This window comes from Lissotriton vulgaris, chromosome 3_1 (assembly GCF_964263255.1).
Source record: "Lissotriton vulgaris chromosome 3_1, aLisVul1.2, whole genome shotgun sequence".
Taxonomy (NCBI): domain Eukaryota; kingdom Metazoa; phylum Chordata; class Amphibia; order Caudata; family Salamandridae; genus Lissotriton; species Lissotriton vulgaris.
Window position 1 is genome coordinate 1,225,219,789 of NC_141689.1, and position 25,708 is coordinate 1,225,245,496.

Here is a 25,708-nt window from a genome sequence, read left to right on the forward strand (position 1 = left end):
TACATATCATAGGCACAGACTGGCTCTGCTTTTAGGTCTTTGATCTACTTTAGTGCACTTCCACCTAAGGAAGGATTTAAAAACTCCTATTCAATCTTTATAATCCCTGGAGGTCTTTCCAAACCATCTGCCCTGTGGTCAGACGTCCTGAGTACCAAGAGAAAGAAGGGTGTTACAGCACTTTATAAATCTTTAATAACAATGTGAGAAACCTGTACCTTTGTGGGTTGGGGTCGTTCTTTCGGTCTCTGTCATGATGAATCATGCGGCATTTTCCAATGATGGCATCTGGGCGAGATATACCCATCCCTCTAGAAACTATCCTGCAAAAATAAACCTGCATTTTACAATTGCAAATGCATGCCTTGAAAATAATGCAATAGCTATATATTATGTAAGATAAGTATAATAATAAGGAATGTAGGTTCAAAGTTATCACTAGTATAGAGGTCTTCAGAGTAAAAGCGAAAACGTATATTTGCCTATGAAAGAAGTAATGTGTAAGTATGTGAAAGAGGCAGAAAACCATTCAATCTCCTTGTAGTATTTTAATTTAAAACCAATGTAGTCATTGGTTCAATTGGTATTCATTATTATATTAAAACAAATGCTTGATAGCAAATTAATATTTCAATAGAACGCCACATGTGAGAATATCTTCAAAGTTTTGTTTGAAATGAAAGCTTTAGCAAGTGAATATCATTTTTAAGAGATAATGAATTTAAAAACATCTTTCATGGAGCATGGTGAATTCAAAACTAGACTGAAAATTACTACTAGAGTAAGCTACTTACCTTCTGTAACACGTTTTGGGTGGATACTAGATCTTATAGCAGATTCCTCACCTTGAGAATCTGCTAAGGTGCCAAACTGGATCCAACAAGTGGCACTCCTGACCTCAATTGGGACTCTGCCCTGAAACGGGACATGATGACAGAGCCACACAAAGGCAGCGCTCCTATTTGCAGATGTTAGTTTGACCATTACAGCATTCTGCAACAAAGAAAACAGAGCATATCAAACAGAACTGATCTTCACTGGCAGTGTGCGAAAGACACCATGGGACCTTGCTTATATCAAGAGTCCACTCCACAGACCTGTGAAGTGGGCAGGCGGTGAGGACTCTGTAGTCAGATAGAGCATTCACCGGAATGAGCATTACCAAAGATATGTAACTTATTCTTCTGATGGATGCTTCTCTCACCAGATCCCTCCTCTTGTAAAATGTTACCAAAGCATTGCTCCCGCAAAAGAGGTTGAACTGACAAGCCTTTCTGCTCGCTGAGGGATGCGCTGAAGCAATGGCAATGACAAACATGGTCTTCAGAGTTAATAGTTTCAGAGTACAATTTGAAAGAGGATCAAAAGGAGCACTCACCAAAAACATTAGAAACCAATTGAGGTCAAACTACAGCAGAACAAAGGGAGAAAGAAGAAACAAATGTGAAACCCCTTTTAGAAAATGCATCTCAAAGTAGCATTTAAATATTAAGAGCAGATCAAGCAACAACGGAAAGCCAAAGAGGTTGATACGTAACCACAGACAGTGCCTATAGCAAACCCAGGATGGACCAAAGAGAACACCAAGTATATCAGACAATCTAGTCTGTAGCATACCAACTTGCTTCTTTTTCCACCGAGCAACAAACTAGAACCAGCCACCTGAATAAACTGATTTAGTGGAAGAATGAGGAGTAGTCAAAAAAATATGAATCACCGCAGACAGAAGATCAAAATCACTCTGCTGGTTCTGATCAATTTCCATGCATGATGGTGTAGATTGTGGAAGTTTGGGTGCAGCACTGTTCCTTGCTGCTGGATCAGCATATCCTCCTTAAGTGGGAGTCAGATGCTCCGTGTCAAGTACCACACCCATCTAGCGCAAACAGCAGCCAATGGAGTCAGCTGTACTTGGTTAACCCTGACTTACATAAGGACCTGCAGGATCAGTGGCACGGGGGGGAAATGTGTATAAGAAGTTAGAGTCCCGCCTAAGGCAGAAAGCTTGCCTAGAGACCCTTGAGGACACAGATAAATAGTGCAAGTGGCTGGACAATGAGTATTTATTTTCAGAGCTAGCAAACGGTCCTCTGAGGGAACGCTCCCTGGGCGAAGATTCGCTGTGTCCCCTCTGGGTGCAGACGCCACATGTAATCAACTAAATGACGGTCTGACAAATCCCTCGAAATGCCAGCCATCACTTAAGCATCAGAACCTCTAGGGACACCACTCTTCTACCTGCGTGGGTTGCTGTAGGCGAGAGGGATGTTGCGGCAATAGGAGACACGTCTTGAATATTCTCTGAGCATTCAATATTGCTGATTGTATTGGCAAGCAGGAAAAAGGAAACCCAGTGACTGGGCTATCGTTCACTGGGCCATGGGTCTCCAGTCTTTACATCCCTGTAAGGCTGTTCTCACCAAAAAGCCTACATCCCTGGAACATATACAGGCATTTCATGATGATCGTGTGCTCGTAGCACAGGCTACACAATCTGTAATATCCAGTCCAGAATGTAGACTATACCTTGCAGCAATCCTGACCATCATGTACCTCCTGAGCAAATGCTTCAGTCTTCTGGCCAAGATGGAATGACTTTGTGTGCCATGTCATAAAGGCATGTCTGTAAGGGCCCATCAAACTGCAGTATTGCAGCATACTGCCTAAATGGCAGAAGAAAAGACTTTCGCCCATAGCGTTAATTCTTTTTTACTCTGTCAGGCTGAGCAGTAGGGAAATAATTCAAATATATTTTACTAATGTACCACAAAGCTTCCTGAGGCTGAAACTTGTTTCAAAAGTCTGGGTTCACTTGCCATTTTCCTGTGAATTCTCAAGATGTGGTGACTCACTGCCGGACTTGAATATGGTATTGATCAAGCAGCCAGGATTGAGTCAGGGAGGACACTGTTGAAAGGCAACAAAGGTTGAAAGGTCGACAAGCGGGATACAAAGTTTGTAGGGGAGGCATAATTCCCTTCTGAAGCAGTTAAAAATATTACCCCAAGGGACACACTTTCCTCTGTGGGATGACATACAGGTGTATCCAGTGCAAACTCCAGAAAGGTATCCTAGCCAATGACATGAAGCAAACTGAGTTAGAAGCCAATATTTGAATGATGAGGTATAAGTAAATAATCTACGTCCTCATTGTCATCTTCATCATGAAAGACGTGTAGGAGCCCTGGAATGGTGCTCGAATCAAATGCAAAAATGTCCTCCGATCCTCCCGAAACATGTAGTCGAGACAAGAGTGCCTAGAGGGGAGCACTCATCAGCCCCAGCCTGGGGAAGGGCCCGCTGGCAAACGTTCGACTGGAAGCCTAAACTGGTTTGTAGAGCTGGAACAAGCACCAAAGGGAGCTGCAGCATGGCATCTTTGAAGGCTGGAAACTGTTGCAGAGTAGACAATGGCCTTGGAAACTCGGGCACATTGCCCCCCAACCCCACCCAAGTTTGGCATAGGGTCTGAGCCAGAAACTGAAGATGGAGTTGGAGTTGGGTTGTGCAAATGCGGATTGTATGATCTACCCCTGGATCAGAACCATCTGGACATCTCGGAGCCTCTGGGTTGCTTCTTCCTTGACTTATAATGACATCATTATTTGTGTCCAGGGACGTAGAATTTGACATCTCTGTCCCTGAATAACTTTGGTTGAATCAAGAACACTTGTCAAACAATTTGGAGTCATGTTTGGTCCCAAGGCACCATAACCATACATAGTTTGGATTTATCACCACAATGTTTTTCAGACGATGCATATCGCAGATTGAAACTAGTTCTCTTTAGGAGCAACATCTCTGCACACTGCTAAAGTTGAGATGTTACGAAACTGGCGAAATTGAAAAAAATAGGTCTGAGCATAGCTCAGGATTCACTTTTTCAGATATGGAAAAAAGGGGAATGGATATGGTGGCTTTATGTGGCTCCAGGTCATCATGTCGGGAGGCAAGATGGGAGTCAGAACTATGGTCAATGTTTCACCCGCTGTGTCCTGCAAATTTATGGCTGCAGTCTGGCGCTGTGGGACTCACAAGGTGAGGAATCTGCATTTAGAACGATCCATCAGAAACATGCATATTAATTACATTCCATTTGATAATATTTTTCCACCTACACTAATAATATTATGACTACGGTTGAATTTGTCAAGGCAGCATAAAGGGCTAATAAAGCCCATGTTTATATTTCAGTGCATTTTTTACTTTTGGAGTGTATTACATTACGTCAGTGTGCTTTTCTGCTCTTCCCAGATTTAGAACTTGATAGTTAAAGAGAGGTAGTGGAGAGAATAGTAAAATGCATTAGACTGTCAGTCAGTTGCTGAGGAGTACCATGCAAGAAAGCGGTTTGATCCTGGTGGAGTATGTAACAGAGTACGTTTTATATAACCACATACATTAAGCTATCATTTGAAGCTTGATGTGTCTTTCCAACTTAACCGAAGAGCATCATCTTCATTAAAATATTGGTGATAAGGATGGGATTCTAACCCACCTGTGTAAATCACAATATTTTAAAAGTGTTTTTTGCTTTCTCCAGAATGCTAAGTCTTCTGCAACACCCCACTAACACTCATCGGCACATATTCTAACTCTCGTCTGACATTCCTTCATGCTGCATCAAGTTCCACACCTACACAGAGAAGACGTACAAAAGAGATCTCAAAATGTTGCCAATCTCATTCAATTTAAAGATCGAAAACCAAATGTATATGAAACAAATCTCGGTTTTCCAGAGTGCCATCCGGTTGTTTTCGTGCTGATCTCAACACTACATAAAAAACTTGAATCATAGTCAGATGTTTAAATAAGGTGTATAATTAGCATACAATGTTCCTAAAAAGGATGCAAATCATCCCAGATGTTCAAGAGTGGAATTTAAGCAAAAATTCTTAATACCTTTGTTTATTTGAATTCACTTGTGTTCAAAGTCTGTCTTACATGTTTGAAGGGTTGTGGGTGTAGTTCTTGTAAGTGGATAGCCACTTTTAAATTGTAGTCCTTTCCTACCGAGGTATCAGTATGGAGCATTGCATTTTTGAAGACGTCTAATTTGTACCACTAATTAATTCCAAGTATGGGTCCCCAAAAATATGTTTATGCGTAGGGCCCCAATTGATTTTAAGATGAAATTGCCTGTGAAGTGGTCTTAGAGAGCACGAATGATGAAATGGTTAGTAGTAAATTCAAGGTTCTTCCGAAAAGGGGGTCCACAAAATATATTTGACCCAGTGTCCCCAAAAATCCTTAAGATGTCCTGTATAAACATCCTATGTCTTGCTCTATTTGTCTGCCTATTAAGACAGTATGCCCATGCCACCAACAACCCCCTCCAATCTCTCGCATTTTCTGTATGGCCCATATATTTCATGTGCCATTACGGAGCTGCTCCTTTACTTCCTACTGCATGCATTAAATATTTAAATTTCACAAATGGTGGTACACCAATACTGTTACAATTCACTCAATCAAGAGTCCAATTCCAAATGGCACACATTCCAAATCATCTTTATTTTCTTTGGTGATAACATCAAACAGCCAACGTGTTTCATTCCCCACATGTGAACTTCCACAAGGATGTAAAAAGACAAAGAATAACACACACACACACGTGTTGGCATGTGTGCATATTGCCAGCAATTTGGTTCTACTCAGCGCGCTCAACTGCGGGTGCTGGCCTGGGGCTGAACTATAAAGCTCAAACTTAATATCCAATGCAAAAATACGCCACCCTTACTAAATTTCGGTAATTCTTATTTATTCAGAACTTCGCTACTACACCAACAGGTTTCGACCTCAGTCTCAGAAAGACCCTCTGAGGTTGAAATGAGTTTGTGTAGTAACGGTGTTCTGAATAAATAAGAATTACCGAAGAATTTGAATTTGAATTTAAAAACATTTATTCAGCGCACTTTTACCAGGTGGTTTCATGGCGCTATGTATGATGCAGTGGACGGCGGCAGCTGGGAGAGGCTAGGCAATGTAGGCTCGCACAAATAGGAAGGTTTTAAGATCCTTCCGGAACTGTAAGTAGGAAGGCGATGTGCGAAGGGCAGCAGGGAGAGAGTTCCAGAAGACTGGGGCAAGAACAGCGAATTTCGCTCCACCAGCCTTCTGTTTTTTAAAACGGGGGGTGGCTAAAAGAGCCATATGAGAGGAGCGGAGTTCTCTGCCTGGAAGATAGGGCTTGATAGCTGAGCATATGAACTCGGGGGCAGTACCTGACCTGGCCTGATAAGTGAGGCAGCCAAGTTTGAAGAGGGCGCGCTCTCTCACCGGGAGCCAATGTAGTGCTTTGAGGAGTGGAGTGGCCCGGTGGTACTTAGGTAGGCCGTGAATCAGGCGGGCAGCCTGATTCTGTACCAACTGCAGGCGGTGGATCGCGTAGGCAGGGGCCCCATTATAGATTATGTTGCCATAATCAATGCGCGATAGTACCATGGCCAGCACGATAATTTTTAAGGCAGAGGGGGAAAAAAAACGGGAGACTTTCCTGATTATTCTGAGTGAAAAAAAACAGGAGGAGACCACTGAACCAACTTGTGAATGGACAGAAAGATGTGAGTTAAGGAGGATCCAAAGAGTTTTAACTTTAGGTACAGGGAGTGGAGGGACACCAAGTGATGAGGGCCAGAAAGAGGGGGACCACGGACTGCAACCACCTCCGGTCAAGACCAGCTCGATCTTGTCCTGGTTGAGTTTGAGGTGGTTGCAGTTCATCCAGTCCTGAATGAACGTCATGACTGTCTGGACATTCTGGGCGGATGAAGATGAGTGGGAAAGGTTGAAGATTAGCTGGAGGTCATCGGCGTAGTTAAACACCGTGACCTCCAGCTGCTGTAACATAAAAATAAGGGGATAAATGTATAAGTTAAACAAAAGAGGGGAAAGTGATGAACCCTGGGGGACCCCGCACTCCAGCTTGCGGGAGGCCGCGGTGAAGCCAGCCAGATGGACCGCTTGAGCTCTCCCGGCTAAGAAGGACTCGAGCCATGAGAAGGCCAAGCCCTCTATGCCCGCCGCCCTGACACGGTTGAGGAGGATGGAGTGGTCCACCGTGTCAAAAGCGGCGGACAGGTCCAGGAGGATCAGGGCTTGCGGAAGGTTGATGTCAATACCTTCACGCAGCTCGTCCATTACTGAAATCACCACCTTCTCCGTAGAGTGCAGGGGGCAGAAGCCGGCTTGGCAGGGAGAGAGGCAGTGGTTTGCCTCTACGTGGGTACTCAGGGTGGTCGTGACGTAGGTTTCGAGAACTTTTGCTAAGTAGGGCAGGAGGGAGATAGGGCGGTAATTGGAAGGGGAGGATGGATCTGCATCAGGTTTTTTTATAATAGGGATGACAACCGCTGATTTGTGTGGACTGGGGACAATGCCATTTCTAAGCGAGTCGTTGAGAAGAGTCAGGGGTGGGGTAGGGCAGGCCAGATAGATTTCCCTAAGGATATGGGCTGGGGCAAAGTCCAGGGGGGAGCCCGATTTAACCCGATGAAGCAGCGGGGGAAGCGTGTCGTTGGTTAACAGCGGAATAGTGTTCAGTTTAAGGGCCGTAGGAGGTGGGGAGGGATTGACAAATGTAGGGGAGGGCGGAGGAATATGGAGTTTGATTTTGGCAACTTTGTCAATGAAAAACTCGTTAAGCGAGTTGCAGAGGGACTGGGAAGGGGGGATAGTGGCCGTAGTTCTGCTAGATGATGCAAGTTCGTGGACGGTAGAGAAGATTTCCTTCGAGTGGGACTCTGCTGCAATTATCCTGCTCGTATAGTACTCTGTTTTGGCCTCAAGGATGCCCTTTTTATAAATTTGTAAAACAGACAAGTAAGTTGTCTTTAGCGCGGGGCTATAGGTTCTTCTCCAAGCTCGCTCGGCTCTCCTTGCAGCTAGTTTCTTTTCTTTTAGGTCAGGGGTGAACCACCGATTAGCTGCATGGGCCCGTTTGACTGTGAGCCGCCTCAGGGGTGCGAATTCGTCACCCGCCAGGGTCAGCCAGTTGTTAATAGCGGCCAGCTGGGAAGTAGCTGCAAGGCCTGAAAGGTCAGGGCTGGTTTTGGTCAAGGTCGAGCAGAGAGAAGGCATGTCAGTTTTGCCCCATTTCCTGACCCAGGTGTTCTTGGGGAGCTGAGGTTTGATCCTCGGGGCTAAAGCAAGGGCAAAGGTGATGATGGAATGATCTGACCAGGTACACGGGGATATTGTAGGGGATGTGGACGGGACATTCAACGCCCAGATTTGGTCTAACATGTGGCCGTGTATGTGGGTGGAACTGTGGATGAGCGATGAGAAGTTCAGGCTGATCATGAGGTCAGTGAACTCTTTGGATTGAAGACTCTCAGCAGGGTCGTTAGGCCAGTAGTTGAGGTCCCCTAGGACTAGTACTGATGAGTTGTTGATCACCAGAGTAACCAGGAGAGTCTGAATGCTTGAGAGAAAAGAAGGGGTGGTTGGGGAGGGCGGTAAATTAAAACGAAAGTAAGGGGTGCCTGGTGGGAAGTCGAACGGGCTACAAGGTAGTCTACGTCAGGGATAGGGGGGGAGGGGAGAATCTGAAAACTGAGATCAGTACGGGCTATTAGGGCCACTCCACCGCCTCGCTTACCCTCTGGGCGATCCGCCCGAATGGCGGACTATGAAGGGGGTAATGCGGCTAGCACATTAGGCAGGGAGTCGGCCTTGAATCAGGTCTCAGTTAAGAATAAGAGATCTGGTTCATGGGTGTCAATGTAATCGAATAGCTCGTACTGATGGTTGACCGCAGACCTAGTGTTAAGGAGTGTGGCCGAAGTGTTGAATACCGGAACAAGGGGTAGGGAGGGGAGGAAAGGCGTAGTAGATGACGAGGCTAAGTGTGAGATGATCCGGGGAGGGAGACAAGGGGAGGGGGTGAACAGGCCAAGATGTATCAAATGAGTAGTTACTGAGGGGGCAATGGTACCTGAGGCCCAATACGAGCAAAGCTGTGAAGGTGAGTACATAATTGGACGGGCAGCGTCTCGTGCCCCTAGCCCCGGCCGGCCGCGGACGGGCGCAGACGGGCTTAACTCAGGCGCAACTCCGGCGCGCCTACGTCGCGCCCGCTGCGCTCGTCCGCTGCGCTGACTCATACTGCCCGTTTAAATAGGGGCGGAGCGGTGGGGGAGTGGCAGGGCTGGGATAGGAAATCAGCCCAACCGAAGATGGCGCCCGCTGCCGCTGGGAGCCCGCAAACACGATCAGCCCCAGCCGGCAGCTCACCTCTGGGAAGAGAAATCAAGTCTGAACCTGCATAAGTTTAAAAACGGTTAGTTGCAGTTAAAAATACAGTGCGCGATGTTGTAGCGCCTCCGCTCGCATTCAGCGGGGCGAAATGCTGGGAAGTGCAGGCAAAGCTCTCCAAGCGTTCACCGGTCAGCCCACTGCCACCGGGCCACTGGCAAACACAGGGGAGATTTATGGAGTGCGGCATATCTTTGCATTGGCTGTATATATATATATATATATATCCACAGTGATTGGCTCCCATAACTTCCAACCCACCACGAGGAAAGTGGAGGCAGCGAAGGAGACTCAGACCCCGCCCCCGCAGGATATTAGGCAAGTTGTTTTATTATTCTACAACCGCACAACACGACGTGTTTCAAGCAGAATTGCCCTTGTTCACGTGTTATATATATATAAATATATATATATATATACATATATCCCCGAAGATGGCTCCTGCGTGCACAGACCTCGGGCGCTTCTAAATCCGGTGCATAATCCGTGGTGGAGCCTCACCACCAAATATTCCCAAAACAATCTTCTTTCAAAGATAAAGTGAAACGCACTTACAAGTTGTAAAGTTCCCAATTATTCAGTCTTTAATTCATAAGGTATCTGGAGACAACCGACGCGTTTCGCTATGCTAGATAACTTGATCAAGCAGCAACCCCCAAAGTCCAGATGCTGAGCGCCCTCGCGCCTATAGTGAACCGTTGATTCTCTGCCACTTTAGGTAATTTCCCCATTGCCCCCCCGGGGTTCACCCACGAGAATATTTGTTTCACTCTCGCACGCGCCGTTTCTGTTCCTCCTGACTCACTGGGAACACCTTGCTCATGATCAGGCACTGCGCCGATTCGTCGTTTTTTAATATGCCAACTGGTTTTTATCATACTCACTTGTCTTTTCTCCGTTAAATCACTGCAATAATTCACGATGTCATGACGAAACTGCACTAAGGACCATAAATCATCACTTCAACCAACTCCTTTTTAACGTCGTCACTGCGACACGAATTTCAATCATCACTCAGTATAAACCAAAGAAATGTCACCACTTCTGCATGAAATTCAGTCCACACTGATCACGCAAATCCAAGCACCTAAGTCACAAACGTTATGCTGAAAACATATGTGGTTAAAATTCTTCCTTTCCATTTTTTCTCCCCCTTCTTCCTTTTTTGTATGTAAAGAATTGTAAAAAAGGTGTCATACATTATTATCAAGACAGCAATGCATTATTTGTTTGTCCTGAAGATGATGCCCTATATTTAATGTTGGCATCGAAACGTCGTTGACACCCAAACACCCTATGCACCAGACTTAAGCTATAACACATTGTGCAACGGTGTTAAATGATTAATTTGTGTCTGTCTATACTGAGTACATACAAGTGTACCGACCCATTTTGGCTTGCCTTTTGGCCAATTCTGTGTTTGTTGTTCTGTCTTGTGTTCTGTGGGTCACTGCTGTGCCCACTTGTCATCTGAATGTTTTATTTGATACTACTTTTGAAAAATATTATGAAAATAAATTCTTGTCCGGCTGGACAAAAGACCTACATTCTATTCTAGTGTATGGTTATCAATCACACTGTATTCTCCCTGAATAGGGACCACTGTTCTCTATAACATGAAATTGCCCAAGGTCCCTGTCTAAATTTCCTTTGGGTACCCTTGTTCTGTATAATAGTTTATAATATTACAGCCTCCTGGTTGCACGAATAATTGGTGTGGTGTGCACCACCGTATGTTGGACCATTGAAAAAAATAGAGGGAGAGGAATTCCACACAGATTGGACTACTGAATAGGCAAATTGTCCTTCAATTACCGTGTCTTGGCTATGAGATTAACCCTTTCGATGCTGATGACGAGCTCAGCTCGTCATCACCCACGGGTGTCGTGTGCTGATGACGAGCTGAGCTCGTCATGGTGCCACTAAAGTGGCATTTTCCAGCACACAGCGGGAAAACGCCTAGCAGCCAAGAGGTTAAACATTGCAGTGGTGTGTATCCTTATACAGGCTCTTTATTGTTTTACAGAGTCCTGGTTAACTATCGTACCAGCACACTCAGCAGAGAATTTTTTAAGGTAAACATTGCACTATGTCGGATGTTGATGAACATCCATTATACAATTTATTGTTATGGTGCTGATGGTGTTCCGGTGCTCCTTGTTTTTAGGATTTAATTGATTGATCCATCCAATGTGGGAATTATCACTACCTTGACTCTTAGAAGGGTAAGCAATTGATAATTTTGGGCATGAATCTGAGGTCCATATGCCCCGGCAACGGCTCCAATTTATGATTATCTATCTTCCTTATAGGGTCATCATAAAGATCCCTGTTTGCCCCGTATCTAATGTCCTGAAGAAGACTCGCATGGCCCAGGCATAACTAACCGAAAGGCCCTAAGACGAGTCGAAACGTCGACACCTTATTAAAAAACCTGGACCACCTATTTATCTCTCTACAATTGTGTGCAGATATTAATGACATATAATTTTGTCTTAAGTTAAGAAGGAGAGAGTGTTTTTCATTAATTAAGTGGCTAGGTTATGCAGATCGGTTACTTGTGGGTCCGGTACTGCTCTTTAAAAAGTATTTGAATTTTATGTCACCTCTTTGATTTTTTCTCCCCCTTTTTCTTCTTCAATCACTTCACATTTTCTTGGCACCCTTTGCTATGCTGCACGCTCTATTCGGGGCAATTTATATTTTGTACTGACTTGCAAATTGAATTTTATACTCTTGGTTTGAGATTGAGACAATAGATTAATCTATTGTACTGTTTCTGGAAATGGATGCTGTTGTCTTTATGTGTTTTTCATAAATACATGCATAAATTGGGTGAAGCTGATCAATGTGTATATGCTCTTAACTTGTGGGACTTTTGATTGATTAATTCAATTTACTTGGAAATATAGAGGTCTCAGACCATTGCTATGAATGGATCAATCATCTCAAGCTGTTGGTTCAAATTTATAAGATCCTTACATTTGTGACACCAGCAGCATCTACTTTGTGCCCATTTAATATTCTTCCTTCATGGGATGGCAGAAAATAGCACAAAATTCTTCAACAGGTATGTATAACTCCAGTGCACCCCTAATAGATGTCCCACAGTGAATCGGATCACTGACATAATATAGAATGACAAAATATAGACTTCCCAAAATATCGTTGCCAAAATATAGAATGCCAAAATATCGAATTCCTATCTACAAACAGGTAAGTACAAAAATATCGAATCCAAAATATAGTCTGTAAAAAATATAGTCAGTCAAAATATCGATTTTTTTTAATGTCTTAAAAGTAATTTAAAATTAATGAAATAATAAATATAATTAACTAAAACATACTTAAAAATACTCAAATAACCTTAAAAATAAGATAATTAAAGTAAAAACAACATACAATTTTATTTTAATACATATTTATTAATGTAATATTAATAAAAAATATACAATATTTTTACCGTAGGATAACAGGAGGATAAAATGTAATATTACCACTCCAGTGAGTGTAACAGTAGGGAAAGTGTTGGCTAGAGTAGGGGTAAAAAATACTATTCCCACTCCAGTGAGTGCAACAGTAGGGACAGCGTTGGATAGCGTAGGAGTAAGAATTACTATTCCCACTCCAGAGAGTGCAACAGTAGGGAAAGTTTTTGATAGCTTAGGGGTAAAAATTACTATTCCCACTCCAGAGAGTGCACCAGTAGGGAAAGCTTTGGATAGCAGGAGGGTAAAAAATACTTTTCCCACTCCAGAGAGTGCAACAGTAGGGAAAGCATTGGATAGCGTAAGGGTACAAATTACTATTCCCACTCCAGAGAGTGCAACAGTAGGGAAAGCGTTGGATAGCGGGAGGGTAAAAATTACTATTTCCACTCCAGAGAGTACAACAGTGGGGAAAGCGTTGGGGCAAAAAATACTATTCCCACTCCAGAGAGTGCAACAGTAGGGAAAGGGTTGGATAGCGTAGGGGTAAAAATGACTATTCCCAGTCCAGAGAGTGCAACAGTAGGGAAAGCGTTGGATAGCGGGAGGGTAAAAATTACTATTCCCACTCCAGTGTGTTTAACAGTAGGGAAAGTAATGATTTAATGTATTATTAAAAATAAATTAAATATCAATACCAATAAAACATTAATTGAAATTAATAACCAATTTAATATGATGTAATAATTAATTAGAAATACAAATACATATTAGTTATAAAAAATTAATTACCTATTCATAATTATTTAACTAATTAATTGTCAATAACAAAAACTAATTAATTATAAAAATGAATACCAATTAGTAACAGTAAATTATCAATACACAGAAAGTATGTTTAATATGTACTTACAATTACATTACTTCCCACCCAATTCCCCTCTAAACCCATAACCCATTACAGAAAATACATTAATAAAATCATAATGATCAAATATTTAATTAATACAAAAGAATTACCAATTAATAGAAATTAATTGCCAATTAATAGAAATTAATTACCAATTAAAAATTAATTAACAGTACATTTAAAATCAATACCAATAAATAAAAAAAATATTTACTTAATTACAATTAAATTACTTCCCACCCTAATCCCCTATAAACCCACAACGCGCTACAGGAAATACATTAAGAAAATTAACATAATTAACAATTAATCAATAAATAAAAATGAATTGCCAATTAATAAAAATAATTACCAATTAAAAATTAACAATAAATTCAAAATGAATACCAATAAATACATAAAAATATTTAATTACTACAATTAAATTACTTCCCACCCTATTCCCCTATAAACCCACAACCCGCTACAGAACTAAAAAGCTAAATTTAATTAAAAATAAATTGCTCAAAATTAATATTTAATTTAATAAAATTAAATTACTCCCCCCCCATTCCCCTATAAACCCACAACCCGCTACAGAATTAAATTATGCAAAAATTAAATAACATAAAATAATTACTTAAAATAAATTAAACATACATTACAAAAAATTTACACTTTTCACACATATACTAACATACAAAACACTTTAAAAAAATTGATATTATTAAAAATTCGATATATTTAATGCCTATATTGTATACTTCGATATTTTGACACTCGATACTACTTACCTTCAATTCGATATTTTTAACCACTATATTGTGTCCATTCGATATTTTGTCCATTCTATATTTTTACTTCGATATTATGTCCATTCTATATTTTGGAATCGATATTATGACTGTTTACCAGTGAATCATATGAGTCATTACAGTTACTTTGCATACCAAGTTAAATTTTGTAGTTGCCAATAGGAGAAATTATTATTCGATTCCACCTATTGTTGGTATGATCCTGATCCCTTGTATTCATCAGCTCCTCACATTCTTAACCGATCCCAACATATTGATCAGTTACGGCCATTAAGCCCCTGTATGCAACACCTACAATGAAATAATACGCGTGTACTTATTCTGTGTGAAGGACAGATCATAAAAAGGTCACCGCCTAGTGTCACCCCCATGTGTTCGCGTTCCTCAGTCTCATATCTCCAATATGCCTTCCGCTCAATATTGCGTCGTAGCTCCAAAGTAAACACTCAGTCCTCCCTCAATTGTAGCACATAAAATATTTTCCCCTCTATCCTTCTCATATCATCCACAATGACACTGTAATAAGCATACTCTCCAATGTAAGGTAACCCCTTTCGCTAATAACCCACAGGGCAATGGACAAAGAAGCCAGTTTAACAGCTCGTCATCAGCACAGCTCAACCGTGCCTCATGACGAGCTGAGCTCGTCATGAGCATCGAAGGGGTTAAGATCCTTAGTCTCACACATAAACTTCTACATGGGACTGGGCCTTCCTATCTTGTTGAGAAAGTGGCCAGGTACAAACCCTCCAGAACCTTAAGGTCTAGTACTAAAGCACTTCTGGTACAGCCTAGGGCTAGAACATCGAGAATGGGCTGTAGAGCCTTTTCTTATTTAGCCCCCCAACTATGGAACAAACTACCTGCACATCTGCTGTCCCTCTCCAATCATCGGGCTTTTCGTAAGGGCTTAAAAACCTGGCTCTTTCCCAACTAATCTCCTCTCCATTTCCCCCCTTCTTCACTTGGTTGTCGTTTGTTGCTAAGCGCCTTGAGACTTCTGTGATATGTGCGCTATACAAGAAATTATGACTATGATGACTATGACTAATGTGTTCTAGCGGCTGCAAAGCTTTTGGGTATCGAGCACAGAGTAACAATTGGTCACCGCCCACACTCAAATCCTAAATAATACAGCGGCACTCAACATAGTATGTATAATCTTCTTACAGCGAACCAGTTTGAACCAGAGAGGATTTCATCGAATAAGCTCTGCGCGATATGATATCTAAAACTGCCATTGCATAAAACAAGTAAGGCAACTAAAATTTCGCCCGCAGCCACACAGCATTCATGTGCAGGCGACCACACCCACATCTGGTGTCAAGGTTTCTCATCTTGTGGCCAATGTTACAATGCATTGCAAATAGTGTCTAATTCGCGTACGGTGGCCCATTTACAACAGCTAAAATGTTATCACATAAGCTCCACTGAGCATGGTTTTCAAAACGCCATCATATTTACCAGGTTTGGCGATGAAACTTTAAATCACACTTTCAAAGCATTTGAACATGTCCCAGGCAGCCATAGCCATTTGCGATAATCAAGATTCCACCTTCCGAGTTCAATGTGGCAACATTTTACAAAGAGACCGCTTAAGACCGTACATCATTTAGTGTCCTCCTGCTTCAAGCTACCATGGCGTACAGTGTTTCATGTCAGAATCCACTTGATAACGGGGCCCGCCCTTACATCTGCCTCAACTTATATAGGAACAGGTGGTCACATGCTCCCCATGGATGCGATTGCACGTTAAAGTGAAACCAATATGTTTTCTTTATCAGATGTAATGCTTCAATAGTGACACGCCGTGCTGAACCAAACTATGTCATTTATTTCGCATCAGTTGTATAAACCAAGTATACAGGCCACATTAAACAATACAAAACACATTGGCACCTCCATGTGAGCACCATCGACATTCCTCCATCAAATCGTCTCTATATACTACTTTTTGGACACAATTACATATCAAAATTGTGCAGCAGGACAAAAGGACGAACATATAACTAATGAACACTCGCATCAACCTGCATTCATTTCTAGCCAATTACGCTAGGAATAACACTGGAAGATAAGATGGGGAATATAGGCAGAGGATCCATTTTAATGACTGCAAACCAGGGTAAGTAAACTGTCTATAATTCATCATATTTTGACAAAAGCCTGTGAAACACAGGGGGATAAAATCACATATGATTCAGCTCCTTTAGATATACATGGGCTTTCCATCATTGCCCATGCATCAGTGCATGCACCCAAATGTTCATCCTTTTCAATAACCACACTTGTAAGCACAATTTATTGTATCCTACCCCAACCATTGAATCCAACTTACACTCAATCATACATAATATTCTGCTGAATTCCCATGTGTTATGTTAAACCACATGGTGGTCGCCTACACCACGGTATCATATCTTGAGGATGCATCAACATAATCTGCATATAGAACCCTATTCCAACAATTGCATCAGTCCTGGTGAGCACCCAGCTACACTAATAAGCAGCGCAATAAGCAGAACACAAAATAAGATTAACCCTTTGGATTAGCCTTGATGGCCAACCCGCTAAGAAAATGAACAATACAGGGAAAGAAATCATTAGTTAAATCAACCTTAGTGACCACTCACCAGCAGTTAACACATGAAACGAAAAGGGTGAATCCTCTCAACCTATCTCAGGGGCGTGGAGTTCCTTTAGCCCAAAGCCCAGAACATATTGATTGGAGTCAAGGACAAGTTTTCATATTTATTTTGTCATTGGGACAAGAAGGCCCACACCCCTGCAGCACAAACCCTTTGGCTGCCAGTTTATAGTACATTATGGATCCGTGAAGATTGGTCTGCAGTTAAGGTAATATTTGTGTCCACAAGTTAATGTTGTTTAAACTTCTATATATGGTTCATTAATGTAAAGCCTTCATTATTAGGGTGAGTGCTCTAAAGAAATATTGTTAGCTCGGACAGCACTAATGACAGCTGTTCAAGGATAAAAATGTGTACACACGTTTACAGAGTTTAACAATATGAAGCTACGTTCAATGCTCCCAGAATGCTCTTAGTTTCAACAAGATTATGGGAAACATGAAAATAAACCTGCATCGGCAAAGCCAATAGGTCTGACAGTTGTATTCCGTGTTTTGTCAATGCATGCTTCGTTTCGGCATGGTTTTAGTAAACCTTTATTGTTGTGGGACCTGCCAGGCCCTGGCAAACACAAGGAGATAATGGAAGGAGCACTGAAACTTTTCAACCACTTACCCCTAGTCACAGATCTGGGTTGAATCCATCATCATTCTTTAGCTCACTTTGCCACCTCAGTTTAGACCCAGCTATATGCAAATAAGTCTTGAGCCTCATGAGAATAGTCCAGCCCGAACTACCAAGCCAGGTCTTCCCTGACCCTGAAACAAGCATCATGGGACCGGTTTCTGGGTAACACCCTTCATCAGCCAGGCTAGCCAGGCAAGCTTGAAGCCAGAGGTAAAGTGAGCAAGGGACCCACGTCTGGACATACCCTGCCAACTTAGGGTGAACAAAGCAAACACAAGGAGATAATGGACGGCTCGTTGAAACTTTTCAGACACTCACCCCGAGTAACAGATCTGGGTTGAATCCATTGTAAACAATATTGGCAAAAATACTTTTTGGTCTCAAAAAGCACACATTGCCATAGTAATCCTTGGCAAAAAGGGCCGATGTGCTCCTTGTGAAAGAGCAGAATCCTTTAACTCGCAGTAAAACCAGCCGACAGACAAATAAAGAGATATAATTTTAATTTAAAAAAAAGGTCTTGGTTAACGCTAGATCTAATTAGGTGCCCAATTCTCACAGAAGTGCGCCCATGGCATTTCTCCTTGCATTTCTGCAGATTTACAACTTTCATAAATTTTCAAGCATTTACAGAGGTAGGCCAGGAAATGATACTCCCAGAAAATACTTCTAAACTGCATTTTAGCATGAGCAAATATGTATGTGTATATTTGTTCATGCAATAAACAGCTGAACGTTTACAATATCACTTTTCCTCCAACTCCTTTGTTCCCAACCCTGGAAGTAATTTTACTTCTGCCGCTGTAGGCAGTACATTTTCAAACTTTCTTTTTTTCTTTCAATCTTTGCAAAAAGATTAGAGAAGAGTTGGAAAAAAACCCTAAAACATGCAAGTTTGTAGGTTTGCACAGACTTAAATGGGCATTCCAACACTGAAACTATTGCTAACTGGTATCGCCAGCCCTAGTATGTAGATGTGCCGAAAGGTGGTAAAATCAGTGAACTGCTATTCAAACCCTACTACAATATGAGCCTGGCATAATCAAAGAGGCTATTATAGGAGCTTATATATAATGAGATTGCTGGCATAAGTTGTAATAAACACCAAAGGGACAAGTGGATTTATTTACAGGACAAGAAGATTTATAAAGCAACATGTCCCATGGACAAGAATATATTGTTTTTAATTCCACACCCCTGTTTCTATACAGGGGGTTGGCCAGCAAGGCTAATCCAAAGGTGTAATCTGTTTTTTGTGTGCTGCTTATTGCCCTGCTCATTATCGTAGCTAGGTGCTCACTAGGACTGATTTTTTTCATCTTACTCGGGTGTGTGACCCAAATGTTGGAATGAGGTTCTACATGCAGATTAAGATGATGCATACTAAAGATATGATACAGCGGTGTAGGCCACCACCATATAGTTTAACAAAACACATGGAAGTTTAGCAGAATATTATGTGTCATGACTAAGTTGGGGGTGGGTAGAATACATTGTGATTACAAGTGTGGTTATTAAAAGGATCAAAATTTGGGTGCATGCACTGCGGCATGGGCGATCATGAAACGTCCATGTATATTTAACGAAATTTAATCATATGCATTTTTATCCTTCTGTGTTTCGCAGACATTTATCAAAATATGATGGATTGTAGGAGGTTTACTTATCCTGGTTTGCAGTCATTTAAATGAATCCTCTGCCTGTCTTCCCATGTTGTCTTCCATTGTTATTCCTAGAGTAATTGGCTAGAGATGGATGCAGGTATATGTGACCGTACGTTAAATGTTGGTCCTTTTGACCCGCTGTGCGATTTTGAGATGTAATTGTGTCCAAGAAGTGTAATTAAGATATGATAAGATGAAGAAATATCGGTGGTGCTCACATAGAGTTGCTAATGGTTTCTGAAGTTTTTAATGTGATCTGTAAAACTGGTTTATATGACTGATGCGAAATGAATGATATAGTTTTGTTTAGCATGGCGTGTCCCTGGTGAAGCATTAGTTATGGCGAATAAAACATAGCGGTTTCACTTGAACGCACTGTCGCATTCATGGGAACCATGTGACTGCCCATTCCTGTATAAGCTGAGGCAGGTGTAGTTGGTGGGCCTCTTTATCAAGTGGAATCCAAGATGTGAAACCATACGCCAAGGCAGCTGGAAGCGGGAGGACACTAAATGAGGTAAAGGATTAAATGGTCTCTTAGTAAAATTTTGCAATGTAGTACTCAGAAGGGAGAATCTTGATCATCAGGAATGTCTATGGCTGGGGGCGTGGCTAGCACCCAAGAAAGATGGCGGCGTTACAGTGACTAGCCTGGTGTTGGCGGTACAGACGAGGGATTTTGTAACGCTTCTCCAGTGAGAACAGCGAAAATAAGCAGGCGGCCTTCGGAACCACTGCCATTTTAAAAATGCCCGCGAACTGAGAGGAGCCTCTTTTTCTTTGTGGATTTCGTGCTTCTTATTTCAAATCTCAAAAGGCTTTTTTTTCAGTACTGTGAGGAACCTGAAGGCAATGATGCAACTACTGAGCAATAATATAATGGCCCATTTCTTTTTTCTCTCTGAAATTTAACCAGGGCTTCTCTCTCTCTGTCGTTGGTGCTAGGGACGATATTTTTGCATCATACGTTTTCAAATGTCTTCATTGCTACAAAGTACTGTGATATTTTACCAAATTTAAAAGGATAATTGTCTGCCTAGACTGAGCTGTCTAGTTCTTGCCTTTCTACTGCCATCATTGACTCTATGCAGGTTCTAGTCGGTTTGGCATTATCTGCTTCTCTAATCTTTTGCAGTGATACTTCAGCTGAACCCAATCTACCAGTCCACTATCGTCCCATCTCCTTGCTACCCTATTTTGGGAAGGTATTGGAGCATCTAGTCAACAAACAGCTCACTGCCCACCTAGAGAACCATGGTCTCCTGGACTCCTCACAATCCGGCTTCCGGGCTGCCCATGGTACGGAGACTGCAGTCGTAGAGATTACTTGATAACATCAGGCTCACATTGGACAAAGGAGAACCAGCAATTCTGGTTCTCCTTGATTTGTCTGCAGCCTTCGATACCATCTCCCACAGTATTTTGAAACATCGACTGTGGGAGGTGGGTGTCAGAGGGAAGGGCTTGGGCTGGTTTGAGAGTTATCTGATGGACCACTTCACCACCGTTCTTGTAGACTCATTAATCTCATGTAGTCGTCCTGTCACATTTGGGGTCCCACACATCTCTATTCTCAGTCCCATGCTGTTTAATTTAAATTAACACATTTAGCCAGTATCATTAGATTGTACGGTTTTGAGACTGTGTCCTATGCCGACGATACCCAAGTGCTTGCCACCGGTGGTTCTGATTACGTTGGCACACATTCTCGTTTCAAGAGCTGTATGATCCAAATAAACAACTGGATGAGTAGAAACAAGTTACAACTAAATGGCAGCAAAACGGAGATCATTTTATTTGGTAAAGCTGAGGAATTCTGGATGCAAGACTGGTGGCCTTCGGAATTAGGCTTATGTCCCTCTCCTAAGTCTGCAGTTCTCTGTCCATGAAAACTCATGTAAACCAGGTTCTAGGTGCCTGCTATGGGATTTTGCGCAATCTCCGTAAAATCTTTAAGTGACTACTTATCGAAGCTAGGAAACCTTTGGTGCAGGGTCTAGTCATCAGACGTCTTGATTATGGCAATGCCCTGTTCACAGCACTTAATGAAGATCTGCTTTCCAAGTTTCAGATCCATCAGAATACCGCGGCCAGACTTGTTTTAATCTTCCTCCTAGATCTCCTTCTGTCCCAAATCTCAAAACCCTTCATTGGCTTCCGGTGCGACAAAGAGGCCATTTTAAAATCTTAAGTCTCACACACAAGATAATGTACGGCACTGGCAAAAAACTTCAATGGTACCTACCGGGAAGATCGTTAAGGTCTGGTACTAAATCATACCTTGTTCAGGCTTGAATTCATAGGTCCCGTAATGGTGGCCGCTCTTTTTCTTATCTTGCCCCCATGCTATGGAATAAATTACCATCACATCTCTTGTCCATAGTGGACCACAAATGTTTTCGTAAAAAGCTGAAAACCTGGTTTTTCCCTCATTAAACATGCCGTCGGGTTTGGGTTGCTGTTTGTATCACTGTTTTTTGTTGCAAGCGCCTTGAGACCTTCCGGTGATAAGTGCGCTCTACAAGAATATCTGACATTGACATCCTACTTACCTGCAGATTACCGAATTTATGCTTTACTGCTTCTCATTTACTGTCTAGTGTCTCTATCACGCATCAGCTGGCCTCGCAGATACCCTTTTGGTTAGACCAACAAATGTTTTTTTTCTTTTTCCTACCTAGTCATTGATATTATTTCTGACAAATGTATGGAATTTTTCTCTCCGGTAGTGCCTTGGAGCGGCAGTTGGGGTGGGGATTTCTGGACGGAGGAGGCCCGGGGGTCACTGAAAGCCTGCATTAATTGTAGATTGACTCTACAGCTGTGTGTGATTTGATAATGTATGACTATTTATCACCATACATGTTCCCTTGGAACCCAGGGGACGAGCAGACTGAGGAGGGGGCGGAGGGATGGGAAAGGTCGGAATGAACCCAAAAAACTCTATTACAATACTATGATGAGTATGTGCAGATCCAGCTTTTATCGGTGGCACTGATTATGGAGAAGTTGTTGTTCACGTTTGACTTTACATCTGCTGAATGAACATCCTTTTGCAACTCCTAATAAAAATTTATTTAAAAAAAAAAAGTATGGAATTTTTCAAGATAATCTTCACAGGCTGTGACTTTGCAATGCATTCTTTCTAGTTGCAGTTTCATCCCTGGAGTTTGGGGCATCTGCTGTCACTACTACTAACAGTCCCAATTGCTTAGTTGATATTCTGAGGAGATATTGGCTCAGGTCAACCCATTTATGGGCAGACTGAAAACAGTAGGTGATTGGTGGTGCCCACAAATCGCTCGTGTTGCTCGTTCACATCTCTACACCTGCATTGCCAAAATGGATGATTCTTTGAATTCCTCTCCTAAAAGTGACCCTACTTCTTCTGTAGCCACCAAGGTGTCAGCCAAACAGCTGAAAAAGGATTCTCCTTCTCTGCCAAAACAACCCACGTCAGTCTCAATGGATCTTGTTCTGGTGGAAATCCGTGCACTATGCCGATTTGTAGAGGAGACAAACTCCAAAATACAAGTTTTGACAGACGGATGGGCAAAGATGGAAGAGAGAATCACTGCGGTTGAACAAAATGTGCATTCCCCGATCTCAGCTCGCGCTCAGGTTGCAGTCCTTCAATCTCAGGTTGCATCTTTTCAGAAGCAGATTGAAAACCTTGAAAATAGGAATAGGTGGAATCTTCGTATATATGGTCTGCCGGAGGGTTCAGAAGGCTCTGACCCTATAGTGCTCACAGATTGGGTCCTCTTCATTCCTTGTCATGTACCATGCGAAAACTAATAGAAGTCATACTCTATTACATGGATCTTCCTAAGGTATTGACCGCAGTTAGGTCCTTGAAGCGAATTTCATCATCTGGAAATCAGCTTTTCTTCTCACAGGACTATGCAAAGTCTACAGCAGACAGACAAAAATAATTTCTGGCCATGAAACCGGCTTTGCGCTGTTGACGCACGATTTGGCTTGTTCCACCCATGCTTATTCAAAGTGACCTTCAACAATAACACAATCACTTGCGAAGATCTGATCAAGCTCAAAAGTTTCCTCAACTCACAATGTCCGGAAAAGATGGATTTTTTCTAACTCACGCCCCAGATGATTCTTCTTTCGTAGTATTTTTTTTTTTTTGAAAACCTTTATTGTACCTTCTCACAGTTACACAGCAAGTCGCCTACAACCCCGAGGGGCCGAAAGGAAATAGCAATGACAGCCTTGCAGAAATAATGTCCATGAGGTAAAGAAGCCACTGTAATGAAAGGCTCGCCACAGAAATAAAGGAAGGTCATTAGCACACGTGTCATACAAATTAAATGCGGTTTTTGTTTTTGTTTTTTGAAGAAAAATAAAAAAGGAACCAGAAGAACAACAGGAAATCACAGTGCGATCATTGATAAATAACATTGCAGGTTAGCTGTAGGAAGAATCCCCAGGACAGGAAAAGGTGCCGTGTATTATCTTGGATCTAGTGTAGGATGTATAGAAACTGCTACCCCCCCACTTCCCTCCCGAAAGGTCCCTCTACCTCAACAACTCCCCCTCACTCCATCCCCCCCTCGTCATCCGAATCCAGCGGATCGTCCTCTGGCAGTGGCTCGCAAATGTCGCCTCGATACGCATTCCATGGGGACCATACCTTATTCCACTTGCCTGGACAAGCCCGACTTAAGTACACCGCCCTTTCAGTTACCATTGTCCTGTCCATATTCATGCACCATTGTGACGTTGTTGGAAGGTCTGCCGCCCCCCAACGCTGTGCTATGTCCCGTTTCGCTACAATCATTCCCAGTGTCACCCAGAGTCGACCATGTCGGGACAGATCTGTCGGGTCCCATACGTTGAGGAGACACCGCCTTGGCTCCGGGAGAACCGAGATCTCTAGCACCTGGGACACAGTACGCAGTATTTGTCGCCAATAATTTTGTATGCGTGGGCAGTCCCAAAACGTGTGGAAGAAGGTGCCCTCTTCCCCGCAGCCACGCAAACAAAATGGGTGTGGTGTTCTGTGGATGCGGTGTAGCAGTGTCCTCGTGTAGTATACCCTGTGAAGGACCTTAAGCTGGACTAGTCTCATCCTAGCCGAGATGCCCACCTCTTTTGGTGAAGCCAGAGCCTCGTTCCACTCGTACTCATCTAGGGCGCCCACCTCCTGTTCCCACCTTTCCTTGAGGGGAGCCAGAGGATCTGGCAAATTGTTTAGGAGCTTACGGTACGTCAGGGAAGTTGCCCTCTCCACCATGTAGTCGGTCAGGAGGCGATCCTCCAGTGGGGAGGACTCAGGGAGAGTCGATCCGGAGGGGATGGCCGAGAGCAGTGCATGGCGAATCTGCACGTATCGGTATGATTCGTGCGGCCCCAGGTCATATATCTCTCTCAGGCGGGTGAATGAAATAACATCTCCCCGCTCCCACATGTCTCCCACCGTGGAGATGCCGATGGAGTCCCAGAGGGAAAATCCCTTGCTAATTCTCAAATTGGCCAAGACACGTGCGTCCCAGAGCGGGGTGAGTTTTGTGATCTTCCCCTTCCATCCTAGCGCAGCTGTCGCTGCGTGCCAGGTTTCCACAGTGAGTTTAGTGGGTCCTGTGAGCAGTCTCAACTTTCTCCGATCATAAAGTGGGGCAAGTATGTTATTGAGGCCCAACTGCGCCCTATCTGCTTGGAATGCCGGGTCAGACTGTGGGGCGTGTAGCCACTGATTAATGAGCCTAGGTTGTGCTGCCCAGTAGTACAAGTGTAAGTTCGGAAGTGCAATGCCCCCATCATACCAGCCTCTGTAGAGTTTAGCTTGAGCTATGCGCGCCGGCCAATTGCCCCACAATAGCCCCGAAACCACCGCTGCAACCTTCCTGAAATATCCCGCTGCCACCGGGAATGGTGTGTTATCTAGGATGTACAGAAAGCGGGGCAGGGATTTCATTTTGTACAACGCTGCCTTCCCCAGCATAGTTAATGGCAACCCTGCCCAAAAGCTGGCGTCCTGCTTGAGACGCTCCAGCGGTGGTATCAAGTTCCGTCTCTTGTATTCAAGTGGGTCCCCCGTGACATGGATGCCCAAATATTTAAAGGAGGAACCAGCCAATCTCAGGGGGCAGTCTGGTCCGAGTGTCGGGGTCTGACCCGCCAACACGTACATCTCCGACTTGCTCCAATTTATGGTGTAAACAGAAACCTGGTGATGCTCGTCGCACAAGTCCTGAAGAGCCGGAACTCCACGCTCGGGATCAGTCAGATACACCAGCATGTCGTCCGCATAGAGGGACAAGCGGTCTTCCCATCCCTCCTTCCATTGTATTCCCTTAAGCAAGGGAGTTTGTCTTATGCGATTAGCCAGAGGTTCCAGGGTTAGCGCGAAGAGCAGGGGAGA

General features: G+C 43.0%; 1 protein-coding gene across 1 annotated transcript in view; it reads right to left on the reverse strand.

The window, feature by feature from the left end:
- The window catches only part of B4GALT1 (beta-1,4-galactosyltransferase 1), a 503,885-nt gene that overhangs the window by 69,853 nt on the left and 408,324 nt on the right, over positions 1–25,708 (reverse strand). The window contains exon 5 of the mRNA XM_086961693.1: positions 219–323. Coding sequence (XP_086817819.1) covers positions 219–323 — 105 coding nt within the window. The remainder of the gene's footprint in view (positions 1–218; positions 324–25,708) is intronic.